Raw genomic sequence first — 15,691 nt, 5'->3', positions numbered from 1 at the left:
AACTTCATTTTGAGGCCTCTAACTGCCAGATACTTTGGTAAACCTATGAACAATGGCCACCAAACTGTTTGGAGGAACCCTGGCAATCATATTTAGGGTGTTTTTTCTTGGTGCGTAACGATACATGGGTGATATGGTGCTGAGAAGTTGAAGCTTTGAGGCAATTTTCAGATATTTCACCAAAACCGACAATTGTGGGAAAGCCTTGCGACTCAGTAGTTTGGAACAGAAAGGCATGGGTACCCATTTTAGATTCTGTAGAATGTGAACTTTCCAAAAATATATGGGTTTTGGGGGGTAAACATATATTTCTGTGTTTTTACCCCACAAAAATGCAGTCAATGTGTTGATTTTTCATTAGCTGAAGTTACCCACGGGACTGTTTGTATGCGCTAACTTCATTTTGGGGCCTCTAAATGCCAGATACTTTGGTAAACTTATGAACAATGGCCACCAAAATGTTCAGAGGAACCCTGGCAATCATATTTAGGGTGCTTTTTCTTAGTACGTAATGATACATGGGTGATATGGTGCTGAGAAGTTGAAGCTTTGAGGCAATTTTCAGATATTTCACCAAAACCGACAATTGTGGGAAGGCCTTGCGACTCAGTAGTTTGGAGCAGAAAGGCATGGGTACCCATTTTAGATTCTGTAGAATGTGTACTTTCCAAAAATATATGGGTTTTGGGGGGTAAACATATATTTCTGTGTTTTTACCCCACAAAAATGCAGTCAATGTGTTGATTTCTCATTAGATGAAGTTACTCACGGGACTGTTTGTATGCGCTAACTTCATTTTGGGGCCTCTAAATGCCAGATACTTTGGTAAACTTATGAACAATGGCCACCAAAATGTTCAGAGGAACACTGGCAATCATATTTAGGGTGCTTTTTCTTAGTACGTAATGATACATGGGTGATATGGTGCTGGGAAGTTGAAGTTTTGAGGCAATTTTCAGATATTTCACCAAAACCGACAATTTTGGGAAAGCCTTGCGACTCAGTAGTTTGGAGCAGAAAGGCATGGGTACCCATTTTAGATTCTGTAGAATGTGTTCTTTCCAAAAATATATGGGTTTGGGGGGTAAACATATATTTCTGTGTTTTTACCCCACAAAAAATGCAGTCAATGTGTTGATTTCTCAGTAGCTGAAGTAAAGTCCTGAACAATTTGGATGCGCTAACTTCATATTTGTGTCTCTAAATGCCAGATACTTTGGTAAACCTATGCATAATGGATATCAAACTGTTCAGTGGACCCCTGGCAATCATATTTCAGGTGCTTTTTCTTGGTACGTAATATAGTTTGGGATATGCGGAGCAGCAAAATAAAACCTTTGAAATGATTTTTCAAAATTTTGAATTTTATTTTGAAAAACCGCTATGTTCAGACAAGCTTTTCTGTTTGGTAGTTGGGAGTAGAGAGACATAGTTACCCATTTTGTAATCGGCAGAATGTGTACTTTTCAAAAATGTATGGTTTTCTGGGGTAAACCTATGGTTTCAGGATTTTTTGCCTTGGAATCTAAAGCATGCCGTTTTCTGCCTTAGTGCTTTCAAAATTCAGTAATATACTGCCGGGAGTTTTTGCTGTACAGAAATCCTAAATCTCCCTAAAACTATACATATCTGGTATTGGCACGTTCGAGAGACATAAGGCTTTCCAAATCAGTTGGATTTTCATCTGTAAAATGAAATATTTTTCTGGTATAAATTGATATACAATGAAAAATGGTAATTTTTCATTTTTTTTGTTATTTAGCACTATAAATTTTTTTGCACAGGTGGAAATACATGAAAACTCAGGCAGATTTAGAAAGCTCAGTTTCTACCGAAAAAAACAATGTATAGTTTTCCTAGGTAAACTATAGGTTTCCCCTCAGAAAATGCCCCTAAAGTGAGAGAGCACAAAATGCTTAAAAACGGCTGGCATTTCGCGTAACCAAAATGTGAAATTCTGCTGGCACTTAAAGGGTTAATTAGTTCCTAAAATAACCCTGCACTGAATATTGTTACTTTCTGCTGTATTATTAGAGCTTTAATCTCCGGCGCCCCAAGCTCCTCCATAACTGGCTCCGGAATTCTTCCTCTTCTCTTCTGAATTGTACCAACCCACCTAAATTCTGTTCCTCTGATGTAGCCCTAATAATGTATATAATAATATCATAATAATGTAATAATAAAGTATATAATAATATACCTGTAATAATAATAATGTATGTAATATAATAATAATGTATATATTAATATTATAATAATAATCTATATACTATAATAGTAACATAGTAAGTTAGGTTGAAAAAAAGACACACATCCATCAAGTTCAACCTTTTAACTTTTTTTAACCTGCCTAACTGCCAGTTGATCCAGAGGAAGTCAAAAAAACTGAAGCCTCTCCAATTTGCCTCAGAGGGGGGGCAAAAATCCTTCCTGACTCCAAAATCAGACCAGTCCCTGGATCAACTTGTACTATGAGCTATCTCCCATATCCCTGTATTCCCTCACTTGCTAAACACCATCCAACCCCTTCTTATACCTATCTAATGTATCAGCCTGTACCCCTGATTCACTTCCCAGCTCTCCCTGTAACACCCCTTTCCCTCCTCTAATCTCATTGGCTCCCTCCTGTCTGCTGGGAGGAGCTACTGGTGAATCAAGCATCCGACCCTTCCTTGTACCTATCTAATGTATCAGCCTGTACCACTGATTCACTTCCCAGCTCTCCCTGTAACACCCCTTTCCCTCCTCTAATCTCATTGGTTCCCTCCTGTCTGCTGGGAGGAGCTACTGGTGAATAAAGCATCCGACCCTTCCTTGTACCTATCTAATGTATCAGCCTGTACCACTGATTCAGGGAGACAATTCCACATCTTCACAGCTCTCACTGTAACAAACCCCTTCCCAATATTTAGCTGGAACCTCTTTTCTTCTAATCGGAATGGGTGACCTTGTGTCAGCTGGAAAGACCTACTGGTAAATAAATCATTAGAGAGATTATTATATGATCCCCTTATATATTTATACATAGTTATCATATCTCCCCTTAACCGCCTCTTCTCCAGCGTGAACATCCCCAATTTGGCCAGTCTTTCCTCATAGCTAAGATTTTCCCTTTACCAGCTTAGTTGCCCTTCTCTGTCCCCTCTCTAATACAATAATGTCCTGTTTGAGTGATGGAGACAAAACTGTAGGGCATATTCTAGATGGGGCCTTACCAGTGCTCTATACAGTGGGACCCCCTCCTCCCGTGACTCTCTGCCCCATTTAATACAAGTCAAGACCTTATTTGCCCTTGATGCTGCTGACTGGCATTACTTGCTACAGACAAGTTTATTATCTACAAGGACTCCAAGCTCCGTCTCCATAATAATAATGTATATAATAATGTATATAATAATGTATATAATAGTAATGTATATAATAATAATGTATATAGGACAATGGACACCCATGTAGTGGCACCCACAGCCACATCTATGGCACATCACTAACCGGACAGCCTTGGGCCAGTGTAGGAAAGTCACAGTCTCCAGCATCTATAGGATTTGCCCTACAGTCCCACCTGTTTAATCCAACGCCCACACCTGACTGGGCACAGAGTGAACAGAGACTGGGCAGAAAGAGGCAAATGCTGTATTATATATATACTATACATTCTACAGTAATTCTTTCATAGGCTTTACTTCTCCTTTAATAAATAATCCTACTATATCTATATGGGGTGAGATTGTAAGGGGGAAGTAGTTGGCAGTGGGGAGCCAATGGGGCGACAGGCAGGACCCAGTCCAAGTGAAGGGGCTTTGGAAGGGGCTGGGCTTCATGGCAAAGGGGCTGGTTTTGGGGTATCAGGGGCGTGGCTAATCAGATGCATTGGGTTTAGTGGAGTAATAATTTCACTCCTATTCCCTGATATAGATCAGCTCTGGGATCATTACTTGCAGCTGATCGGCAGAGATTTCACTAACTGTCAGCTCATCATATTCATCTCAACGGCCCTTCCCTGCCGCTCATCCTCTAATCACACAATATTTAGTCGCTCCCAGCAGGGTCTATATTGAATTTCTCCCGTATCCAGGCTTCCTCCTGCCTATTAACTTAACCCTATATAGCGCAGCTTAACTGCAATGGGAAAAGATCAGACGAGGGTACGAGGAACCCGAACTGCGTTGTGTGTGTATAATAATCTGTTCCTCTGATTGTACCTTATTCTCTTACAGCTCTTCTCACCCATCCACTGGCCAGCCAGGCACTCACCCATCCATTGATTGGAATAAGAGACTGGACTATGAATAGGAGAGGGACTGAATAGAAAGATGTAGTCAGAAAAAGGTGAATAATTCAAATACTATAAAAATAAATAATGAAGACCAATTGAAAAGTTGCTTAGAATCAGCCTTTCTATAACATGCTAAAAGTGGAACCACATGGCATTTTTGGATCCCCCTGACTCCCCAAAATGGGCCCTCCGCTGTGGTTTATAAACGGCTTTCATTTTGGCAAAAACTGGATTATTCTTTTCCTACTGCGGCATGGAAAACCTTGAGACTTACTGCTAAGTATCTGCTACTTACCTCCAGGCTGCCCTTGTGATTAATGACTCCCCCTGCAAACGATTCCAGCAGGCGCCAATGATTAATTGGCGCAAATCCCATTAATGGTACAAATTGTATATACAGAACTAGAATCATTATTTCTCATCCTCCATGTGGTGCCCATTCTGCCCATCAGCACCACAAACACCCCAAAAGATCAACCCTGAACAATCCGGCAAGTTGCTTAAAATTAAATTTTCTTTAAATTTTGGGTTTACTTCCCCTTTAAATACAATGAAATCCCTATGAAGAAAGGATAAATTAGACTAAAATAGAACTGACTGAAAAGATCAACCCTGAATGTTATGACAGGGGTGGGAAAGGGGGATAACGGAGGGGTGGGGGGGAACGACTCTCCTCTTGTCATTTGCTCTTCTCGCTTCTCTATTCTTTTCCAGTCGACTTACACATTTCACATTTGCAGCCGCTGAAATGATTCACTGGAGATTAAAATCTGTCTCCGCCAGCTCCTCTCAGATTGTCACCAGCAGAACGGAGATCCCAGGCAATGGCAAGGAGACCTAGAGGCACCCTGGGGTAACACCCACCTATGGAACAGAGGAAAGGGAGAACAAAGGGGGAGAATCTAAAGGGAAGAATGAGTGAAATCGATGGGAAATATGAACAGGAACATGAGGAAGGGAGCAGAGCCAAGAGTGCAGCATGAATAATAGCAAGGCAGCTGGATTTACATAATGACAGAACATGAGGGAAATCTGTGGGAATATCATGGAAAAACACAAGTGAACAATTCAGATTAATAGGTGGAAGAGAGAAGGAGTTGGGGGAAACAGGAATGGGGGTGCAGGGGTGTAGGATCCATGGAGAAGACAGAAGCAAGTAAGTAGGAGAACTCTTCATCTGTCGGCTCATGGATGAACATTGGGATGGAAGGGACGACGCAGAGGTCTTCTCCCCATGGACCCAACATTTGGGTGGGCACCTTCCTGTGCTTGATCATTCTACTGACCACCTTGGGTAACTCTCTCCTCATCCTCCTCATCTTCACTCAGAGGTCACTTCGGAACACTTCTAATTACTTCCTGGTGTCTCTTTTCATGTCTGATCTCATGGTGGGACTGGTAGTCATGCCGCCGGCCATGCTGAATGAGCTCTATGGCAAATGGATCCTGGACGTGGACTTCTGCTGCATCTGGTACTCCTTCGACGTCATGTGCTGCAGTGCCTCCATCTTGAACCTTTGCGTCATCAGTTTGGACCGCTATTTGCTCATCATCTCCCCCCTGAAGTACAAACTGAGGATGACTTCTTGCCGGGCCCTCTGCTTGATTTTAGCCACGTGGACGTTGGCCGCCTTGGCTTCCTTCTTGCCCATTGAGATGGGGTGGCATGAGCAGGACTTTGATCTACAGCACATCAACATGACTTCTGGGGCAGAGGAGAAGCAATGCCGCCTCATTGTCAGTTTACCTTACGCCTTAGTGGCTTCTTGCCTCACTTTCTTCTTGCCTTCAGTAGCCATCTGCTTCACCTACTGTCGGATCCTCTTGGCTGCCCGGAAGCAGGCCCTCCAAGTGGCATCTCTGATAACCAACGTGCCCAGCGCATCCGAGGATCATGCACAGGTGAGTATCGTTCATTGCTTCGCTCTTCTGTATTAAGTCCAGGTAAGAGATGGAAGGTCTCAATGAGGAAGGTCACTGGGGAACTTGTATTATTTTTGAAAACACTATCTCTGTCCGGCTGTTTAGATTTTTTGCACTGCTGGCTCTGACTTCTGAAACAATAAACACTGTTTTCACAAGCAACCGCATCAGTAAATACTGTAAGTACTGGAAAGCTGCTTAGAATCATGTTTTCTTCTCCTTCAAGATCTAATGTTAAAAGCCCCAACTTATTATTATAATTTGAATATATAAATATTACTATTTCTTATAATGTTAAAGCAAGACTTTATTGGAGATGGAAGGAGACATTCCCGCAGGTGGTGCAGGTACAAGAGCACACGGAGTGAATACAGTGATTGCTATTATCCACACTCCATTCTGTGCCTTCAGGGCAGAATAAGCCGGCACTCTTTTGTTATATGTGAATGGGCAGTCACATTGTATAGGTCTATTATACGGGAAACCAGTCGAGTCCACTAAAAATAATCAATGGCACTAAGTCACAGAATTGCTCAAATAGCGAGAGCTCAGTCTCTTCTATCTGTGCACCATGATCTGCCACTGTATCACCCATCTCCTCTGGGCACCTGTGCACCATGACCTGCCTCCATATTACCCTTCTCTTCTGGGCACCTGTGCAACATGACCTGTCTCCATATTACCCTTCTCCTCTGGGCATCTGTGCACCATGACCTGTCTCCAAATTACGCATTTGTGCACCATGAACTGTCTCCATATTACCTGTCTCCTCTGGGCACCATGACCTGCCTTTATATTACCCTTCTCCTCTGGGCATCTGTGCACCATGATCTGCCTCTGTATCACCCATCTCCTCTGGGCACCTATGCACCATGACCTGTCTCCATATTACATGTCTCCTCTGTGCACCATGACCTGCCTCTGTCTTCCTTGACTCCTATGGGCATCTGGGCACCATGACCTGCCACCATACTACCCATCCTGTTCACAATGACCTGCCTCCATATTATTCATCTCTTCTGCTCACCTGTGCACCATGATCTGCCTTCTTATTCCCCATCTCCTCTGAGCACCTGGGCACCATGACCTAACTCTGTCCAAAATCCCTGTCCAGTTATAAACAATGACCTAGCTCTATATTAGCCATCTTCAGTGTGGCTGTTTTCAATCTTCTGTGTCCATCTGTGCTCCATGATTTATCACTGACTCTCTTATTGTTATTGTATTGTGGTTTTTTTCTTGGACAAAAATAAGACAACTGAGTTATAACAGACAAGTGGTCAATGAAATAACTTTAAATGGCACAGTCAAGTGTATGATAATCGGAAGCCAGCATATCCATTTTTAGGTCAAAAGTTCCAAAGGAGTGTTACCCATTGTACCCATTGAGTGGAGATAAAAACAAGAAGAAGCCATCTACATGTTCTAGTCCAGCCCACTGCGTCACACTCCATGCCCCTCCCACTTTTAATTTGCCATCAATGTCCTAGTCCCACCCACATTTCCACTTAATTCCCCACCCCCTATAAATGACTCTATTCCATAGGCGACACCTGATTATTACATACAGTCCCTAAGAAGGGAAAGTCCGAGTGGGCTGTGCCAGAGCATTAGGGTTAAGGATTATCACCCCTCCATGAGACTGAATGGAACTGAGGGCCCTGTTTAAAGGGACACACAGTAGCCGTGCAACAGACTTCCATCAACCCCAAATGCCCTTTTATTTGATTTATGCAAACACTGCTTTCTGTTATTGAATGGGAGGTGGGGTAGCCCCAAAAATGGCTGCTGATGTTACACACCTGTTCCACAAGTAAGAGGAAAGCAGAGAAAATGTACCTGTCCCAGTGCAAATTCAAATAAACAGTGAATGCCTCATATAGAAAACATTAAGGTACAAAGACTGTGTAACGATGATTTAATCAAGAGAAAATCATTTCCAAACGATAATTTGTTCAGCCAACAACGTTACTCAGATTTGTCCATTCTGCATCCAGTTAATAACATCCAGCTAATTATTAGCAATCTGTAATTCAGGATAAAGCCTAAATGTGGAAGAGATTCTGCCTTAATGTGTAGAATTTAATTCCATGTTTCAATACGGACAGTGTTTGTCTTTGGTTCCTCATTCTGTATTTACCCCTCACCTTTCACTCTGTCTGGGCAGGGTTCATCTTTGGTTCCTCATTCTGTATGTGCCCCTCACCTTCTCCTCTGTCTGGGCAGGGTCCATCTGTGGTTCCTCATTCTGTATGTGCCCCTCACCTTCTCCTCTGTCTGGGCAGGGTCCATCTGTGGTTCCTCATTCTTCATGTGCCCCTCACCTTCTCCTTTGTCTGGGCAGGGTCCATCTGTGGTTCCTCATTCTTCATGTGCCCCTCACCTTCTCCTTTGTCTGGGCAGGGTCCATCTGTGGTTCCTCATTCTGTATGTGCCCCTCACCTTCTCCTCTGTCTGGGCAGGGTCCATCTGTGGTTCCTCATTCTTCATGTGCCCCTCACCTTCTCCTTTGTCTGGGCAGGGTTCATCTTTGGTTCTGTATGTGCCCCTCACCTTCTCCTCTGTCTGGGCAGGGTCCATCTGTGGTTCCTCATTCTGTATGTGCCCCTCACCTTCCTCTCTGTCTGGGCAGGCTCCATCTGTTGTTCCTCATTCTGTATTTACCCCTCACCTTTCACTCTGTCTGGGCAGGGTTCATCTTTGGTTCCTCATTCTGTATGTGCCACTCACCTTCTCCTCTGTCTGGGCAGGGTTCATCTTTGGTTCCTCATTCTGTATGTGCCCTTGCCTTCTCCTCTGTCTGGGCAGGGTTCATCTGTGGTTACTCATTCTTCATGTGCCCCTCACCTTCTCCTTTGTCTGGGCAGGGTCCATCTGTGGTTCCTCATTCTGTATGTGCCCCTCACCTTCCCCTCAGTCTGGGCAGGGTCCATCTGTGGTTCCTCATTCTGTATGTGCCCCTCACCTTCTCCTCTGTCTGGGCAGGGTCCATCTGTGGTTCCTCATTCTGTATTTACCACTCACCTTCTCCTCTGTCTGGGCAGGGTCCATCTGTAAACCCCCTTTCCTTGCACTGCCGCTGATCAAACATGACAAATCCATAACATTAAGTAGATGTCAGATTTCCTTTCCATCGATCACCCAACAAATGGAAAGTGCACTGAAGCCACTCTCGGTGTGGATTAAAGGCATAAAAATCTGATGTAAAACTGTGACTGGTTCCCCACTGGATCAATGAGCTACATGTGCTGCAACAATGAGGCAAAGATTATGGATATTGTCAAGTCTGGCCACTCTCCCCTGTGCATCTCGCTCGGCCACATATTATTCATTGCACAATGGATAATTTCCCCTTGAACCCTCGGGCAGGGTCCACTGTACTTAATGATGCAGAAAATCACTGCTGTATCTCAGTCTGTTCTAATTCCAAATAAATGGAGAATTGTCTTCAAAATTACCTTCTTGTCTGTAAATCTCTAAATAATCAAGGTCCTGTTTATCTGGAGGAGCTTCAGATCCCTCGTGTCCTTCGTTCTTCAGAGTCAGGAAGATTCAAGGTGCCCAGAGTAGCGATTGGCTGATTTATGGCAGCCATGGATTCCCGGCAAATTTCTGCGTTTTGCCACCCGCGAATGTTATCACAAAACTGTGGCGAAAATTTTCGCGACAGAAAAAATCTCGGCATGTTTTTAAAATCAGACTCAAGATATTTCTGATCACTCAGACTTTTTGAATTCAAGAAGAAGCATCTTCTCCATCCATAATATATTAAGGCTTTGGGAAAAAAGTGCTATAAAAATAATATTATTGAAGCAATAATTCTGTCTCTGGGTTTGAGATATTTTTTCCATCTGAGGCTTAAAGACTAAGGGGCAAATTCACTAAGCGCCGAAGTGCCGAACGCTAGCGTCAATTCGCTAGCGTTGGGCATTTTTGTTACTGCGCAGATTCACTAATGAACGCTGGCGTAGATTCGCTAGTGTTACTTCGCACCCTTACGGCTGGCGAATTTTCGCTATGGATGTAACTACGCAAATTCACTAACTTGCGCAGTGTACTGAACGCTACCTTTTACGCTAGACTTCCTTCCCCACCTCAGACCAGGCGAAGCGCAATAGAGTAGATAGGGATTGCTTCAAAAAAAGTCAAAAAATTTTCTAAGTCCCAAAAAACGCTGGCGTGTTTTCTACATTATGGGTGATAGGCTGAAAAAGATCGAAATTTTTTTTGGGGCTCCCCTCCTTCCCCCCTACATTTCCTAACTCATGGCACCTTAACTATACAGTGGGCACACGTGTAGGGTAAAATAAACATTTTATTTGATGTTTTGAAGTTTTTCTAGGCATTTGTAGTGCTGATACGTATTCCTCCATTGAAATTTGAATTTGGCGCCGTATGCAAATGAACCATCGCTTGCGAAACTTCGCTTCGCTTGGCGAATCAACGCTAGCGCAAATTCGCAAACTTACGCTACCCCTGTGCGCAACTTCGGATTTTAGTGAATTTGCGGAGCGCTGGCGAAACTACGAATCTTAGTGAATTTGCCCCTAAAAGTTTTGGTGAGAAAACCTTATGATAAAATCATGGTGAAACCCAACACAATTTCATGTTCAGGAATGTGAAATATTATTTCTCTGCCTCCTGAGAACCCGAAATTGATCTGAAATTTCTAATCAATGCGTGCAAATTTATTGTGCGAGATCAAAGTTTTTTCTTGCGATTATTTTGCCTACAGGTTATAAAAATTTTTGCCATTTTGGAAATGTTTAAACATTTCAGTGTAAAAACCAATGGAAATTTTTCAGTTTAGGGAGAACAAAGGAAAGATTTTCCTTTGAATTCTGATGAGCTGAAATGAACTTTACTACCTGGTCCCCCTCCCACCAACTCTGTAAATCAATAATAATAGGAAATACAGGTATGGGACCTGTTATCCAGAATGCTCAGGACCTGGGGTTTTCCGGAATAACAAATCTTTCCGTAATTTGGATCTTCATACCTTAGGGCTACTTGAAAATCATATAAACATGAAATAAACCCAATAGGCTGGTTTTGCTTCCAATAAGGATTAATTATATCTTAGTTGGGATCAAGTACAAGTTACTGTTTTATTACAGGCATGGGACCTGTTATCCAGAAAACTCAGGACCTGATATCCAGAAAGTCCTGGACCTGGGGCTTTCCGGATAAGGGATCTTTCTGTAATTTGGATCTTCATACCTTAAGTCTACTAGAAAATCATATAAACATTAAATAAAGCCAATAGGCTGGTTTTTGCTTCCAATAAGGATTAATTATATCTTAGTTGGGATCAAGTGGACCCTATTGGAGACGGCCTTTCCGTAATTCGGAACTTTCTGGATAATGGGTTTCCGGATAACGGATCCCATATAGATGAAAAATTATACTAAAAATAATAAGAACGATTTGAATGAGATTATCTGAAAATTGCATCCATCTATTTGTCCCTGGATATTATGACACATAAAATATTTAGTTGATCAGAGCAGAGCAGCCGTCGGCCATGACTCCGCCCACCCATTTAAATCAAGCGAATATATTTCCAGCTCTGAATGAGCCAATCACAGGCTTGTCGCCCGACCCATGAATAAAATATACGTGTCCCCCTGCTGTTTATTTCTGGGGCACTGAGCACTAATTATAATAGGATGCGGCTAATTCCCACAATGCACCAGTGCATATGTCAAACATTCTGCCTCGTGCCTCAGTCCCTCCAGCATTTAGAATCCTAAAAATCTTTACTGGGCCACAAGCAGCACTGATATTATGGGGACTCAAACAGAACCAGGTCCTTATAGCGCCAGATTGTCATTTGATAGAGTCCAGTTATACACTCGGAATCTACTCCTTGTCTGTGCAGGCAACATAGCAGCGCCTATAGCAGTAGCCTGAATGTTTTGCCAATATGCCATTGATCTGTGCAATTATACGTGTTTAGGCTTAGTTACCCTTTAGAACTGACAAGTAAAAAAAGATGCAAAGGATACAATGTCTTCCGCCGAGATCAGGAGCAGCTGACCTATCTGTGTGCTTAGGTACTTACCTATCTGTGAGCTTAGGTACCTACCTGTCTGTGAGCTTAGGTACCTACCTGTCTGTGTGCTTAGGTACCTACCTATCTGTGTGCTTAGGTACTTACCTGTCTGTGTGCTTAGGTACTGACCTATCTGTGTGCTTAGGTACTTACCTGTCTGTGTGCTTAGGTACCTACCTGTCTGTGTGCTTAGGTACTTACCTGTCTGTGTGCTTAGGTACCTACCTGTCTGTGTGCTTAGGTACTTACCTGTCTGTGCCGGCACACATCTCTCTTGTCATTGGCAGGTGCTGGACAGCAGAAAGTTTGTGACAAAACACAGTAAGAAAGCGCTGAAGGCCAGTCTGACTCTGGGCATCCTGCTGGGCATGTTCTTTGTGGCTTGGCTACCTTTCTTCGTGGCAAATGTAGTCCAGGTACAGTTAATAATCTGCCATTGGTTCCCAGGTTCAGAGGGAATTAGGAACCCATGGGAATATAGGTGGGCTTAGGCCCTGCTTTCTGGACCTTATACCCAGCTTTTGCAGCCAAACTGCCAATTTCTAGTTGCTGTGTGCAGCTGGGAGTTGAACCACTGAACCCGCAGGTTAAAGGTCTTTGGGGTGAACCAGTTCTCAATCTCCATGTAGTGGGGCCCATTACCATTGTACTTCATAGGACTCATGCTAATAAAATTATGTCATTTTAGGACCAGTCTGGGATCCACAGAGATCTCTTAGAACCTGTGGCCATGGATTAATTTATAAAGGAACTATACACACCTGAACAAATACAGTGCTCTTCTTTAAATTTTTCTCTTTAAGCTTTCATGATATTTGCAGTTTTAGCTACTATTATCATCTATTTGCAATAGAAGCACCCCTTGCTAATCACTTTGGCAGGCCAGTTGACCTATGATTTAGTCAATGAAGTAGGAACTGCCTCCTGATGCCTTTGTGTTCAGTTCAATCCCTCCAATCACAATGAGCAATTGACTAGACCCGATCCCAGATGGCGCTCCAAGCCACTGATTTCCCTCCCCCGAAGTGCTGCTAGAAAGTTGACTCTACACACTCTTGGGGGTGGGCAACATTGCACCTCAATTGAGGTGTGAGGGGGGAGCGGCAAGGGCCCCATGGGGCGGCAGCCCCGGTGGGCCCTGTACTCACTAGTCCGACCCTGGAGCTGAGCAGAGAAGTGTCAGGAGATGCTTCACGAGCCAATAACTTTTGGGCAGCCAACTCAACAGCAGGGAGCACTGGCTATTTAAATTTAGGATATTCAAGGTTACAAGTAACCATCATACCACCATAAAGAATAATTACCATAAAGAATAATTACAGGAATTTCCAGGAAAGCAAATAATCACTAAATTAAATTCTCAGCATCACTGAACTTTAAATGGCCCCTTTCCCACTCCTGGTCCGTGGCTTGGGTCCTCTAGGGAAGTCCACAGTTTGGTAACGATTGCCCTTTACAGAAAGAATTTTGTAAACCTCGGGACTCTCTGGTCCACACTGCAGACTGGTATGGGTCTGTTAATAATTATATTTCGCCTACGGCCAACATCAGAGTCAGACTAGTCAAGCAGGACACCAGGAAACATCCCAACCATTCCTCATAGTCCCACAGCCGATTACCTGACACCAATCTCATGGCACAATTAGACAAGCAGAAGTGTTTGGTGGCTAAGACTAGTAGTAGCCACAAGCAGTGGTTGAGGGGGGGGGTGGAAGGTTTGGACCTACAGGTTGGGTTTCTGGTTGCCCCAAAGTTCTTCAGCTTGACACTCACCATACTCTTGCCCTCATCTAATCTAATACAAGATCAATGCAATAATAAGAATTATTTCCCATACAGGCAGTGAGTGACTGTGTGCCCCCCAGTCTGTTTGATGTCCTCACCTGGCTGGGATACTGTAACAGCACCATGAACCCTATTATCTACCCCCTGTTTATGAGAGACTTTAAACGAGCGATGGGTAAGTACCTGCCTTGCTGCCGCCGCTCCCGTGTCATCTCCCTCTCTATCCGCAACTCCAACAGTGCCCCGCGCCTGGGTTTCTCGCTGAGGAACGTGTTGACCTTGCGGGGGGAGACAGAATCCATGTACTCGGCCACTGTGGGCAACGAGCATCTCCTGCCCACCAAGGAACACAGCACCGACCCACTCCCTGTGACTGCCTCCGACTCCGTCAACCTCTTCGACCTGGAGCAGGAACTGCAGGTGCATCAGCTGAACACGCCAATGGACTGACCCAATGTTCTCTTGTTCCTCTGAGTGTCAGACCAAAACAGAGAAAGAGAGAGAGAAAAAAAAATCTACTTTTAATAATGGACTTTTGACTTCATTTCAAGGACAACAGATTGGGTGGGGACAGGGCTGGGCATCATATCTATTACTGTATGTTTTTTAATTTTTTTAATGTCAAGAAGTAAAAAAAGAAACAAAATAGGGGAGATGCCCCAAATTCAGGATACCCATAAGGCTCAGGGTGTCTTCTCCACTGGTATTTTTCAGCAGGAGGAGAATTGGGCAAATGTTCTGCATTAATAGACCTACAACTGTCCACAACTGCTGGCTTCTCCTCTGCTGAAAACCAGTGATAATATGCTTTGTGTGCCATGAGCCTTAAAAACAAATATATATATATATTAAAGTGGACCTGTCACCAAGACGCAAAAATCTGTATAATAAAAGTCCTTTTCAAATGAAACATGAAATCCAATTTCTATTTTTTATCAAAGCATTCATAGCTGTTGTAAACTCATTTAAAAATCTCAGCTGTCAATCAAATGTTGTCTGCCCCTCCTCTATGCCAATGGCAATTACTTTCACTTTCCATTCAGCACTTCCTACATGTCACTGCTCTCCCCACATTCCCCCCAATCTCTTCACCATTTAATTGTGTAACCAGGACATGGGGATGGACATCAGGTCCCCCATTCTGGTGCACAAACAAGATTCTGAGATGATACAAGACTTGTCTTAATAACAGTGTCCACAAAATGGCTCCTGCCTGCTTGTTATAATTATGAGTTCCCAGACTGAAGGAAACAAGATTCAGATAATTTATACAGTGTAATTAAAGTTCATTTTGCTTGACTAATGTGATAAAATAGGATTATGAATAATTTTTTTGGGTGACGAATCCCCTTTAAGGAAATTATAGAAAGCACAACGAGTACCAGACCATTTTCAGCCCGACATCTGCATCAGGAAAGGTAACACAGGTCCATGGGGGAATCCGGGCTCTACGGCTGCAAAACACTAAGTATAAAGGCCATAGTCAGTAAATGCTAGAAACAGGCCCGGAAAGCTTTCATCCTCTTCGGTAAAGTCAATGCTGTGCATCCATGGAATGGTTCCACTGTCGGGTTACATTAGTGAAGAAGCACAATATAAAGTGCTCTCAGTGGGAATGACATATCCATCATATCAGAGCTTAGCAACGGTAC

At 43.3% G+C, this 15,691-nt stretch overlaps 1 protein-coding gene across 1 annotated transcript; it reads left to right on the top strand.

Moving 5' to 3' along the window:
- The first annotated feature begins 5,366 nt into the window (after positions 1-5,366).
- On the top strand, positions 5,367-14,685 carry LOC108697283 (5-hydroxytryptamine receptor 6-like). Its single transcript, XM_041571759.1, is given in 4 exon segments — positions 5,367-5,483; positions 5,485-6,178; positions 12,542-12,670; positions 14,094-14,685. Coding segments are annotated over 4 exon segments (1,239 nt in total). The 5' UTR covers positions 5,367-5,463; the 3' UTR covers positions 14,490-14,685.
- The last annotated feature ends 1,006 nt before the right edge of the window (positions 14,686-15,691 follow it).

This window comes from Xenopus laevis, chromosome 7S, assembly GCF_017654675.1.
Source record: "Xenopus laevis strain J_2021 chromosome 7S, Xenopus_laevis_v10.1, whole genome shotgun sequence".
In the NCBI taxonomy this organism is placed as follows: domain Eukaryota; kingdom Metazoa; phylum Chordata; class Amphibia; order Anura; family Pipidae; genus Xenopus; species Xenopus laevis.
This window is presented reverse-complemented; position numbering and strand designations above follow the sequence as displayed.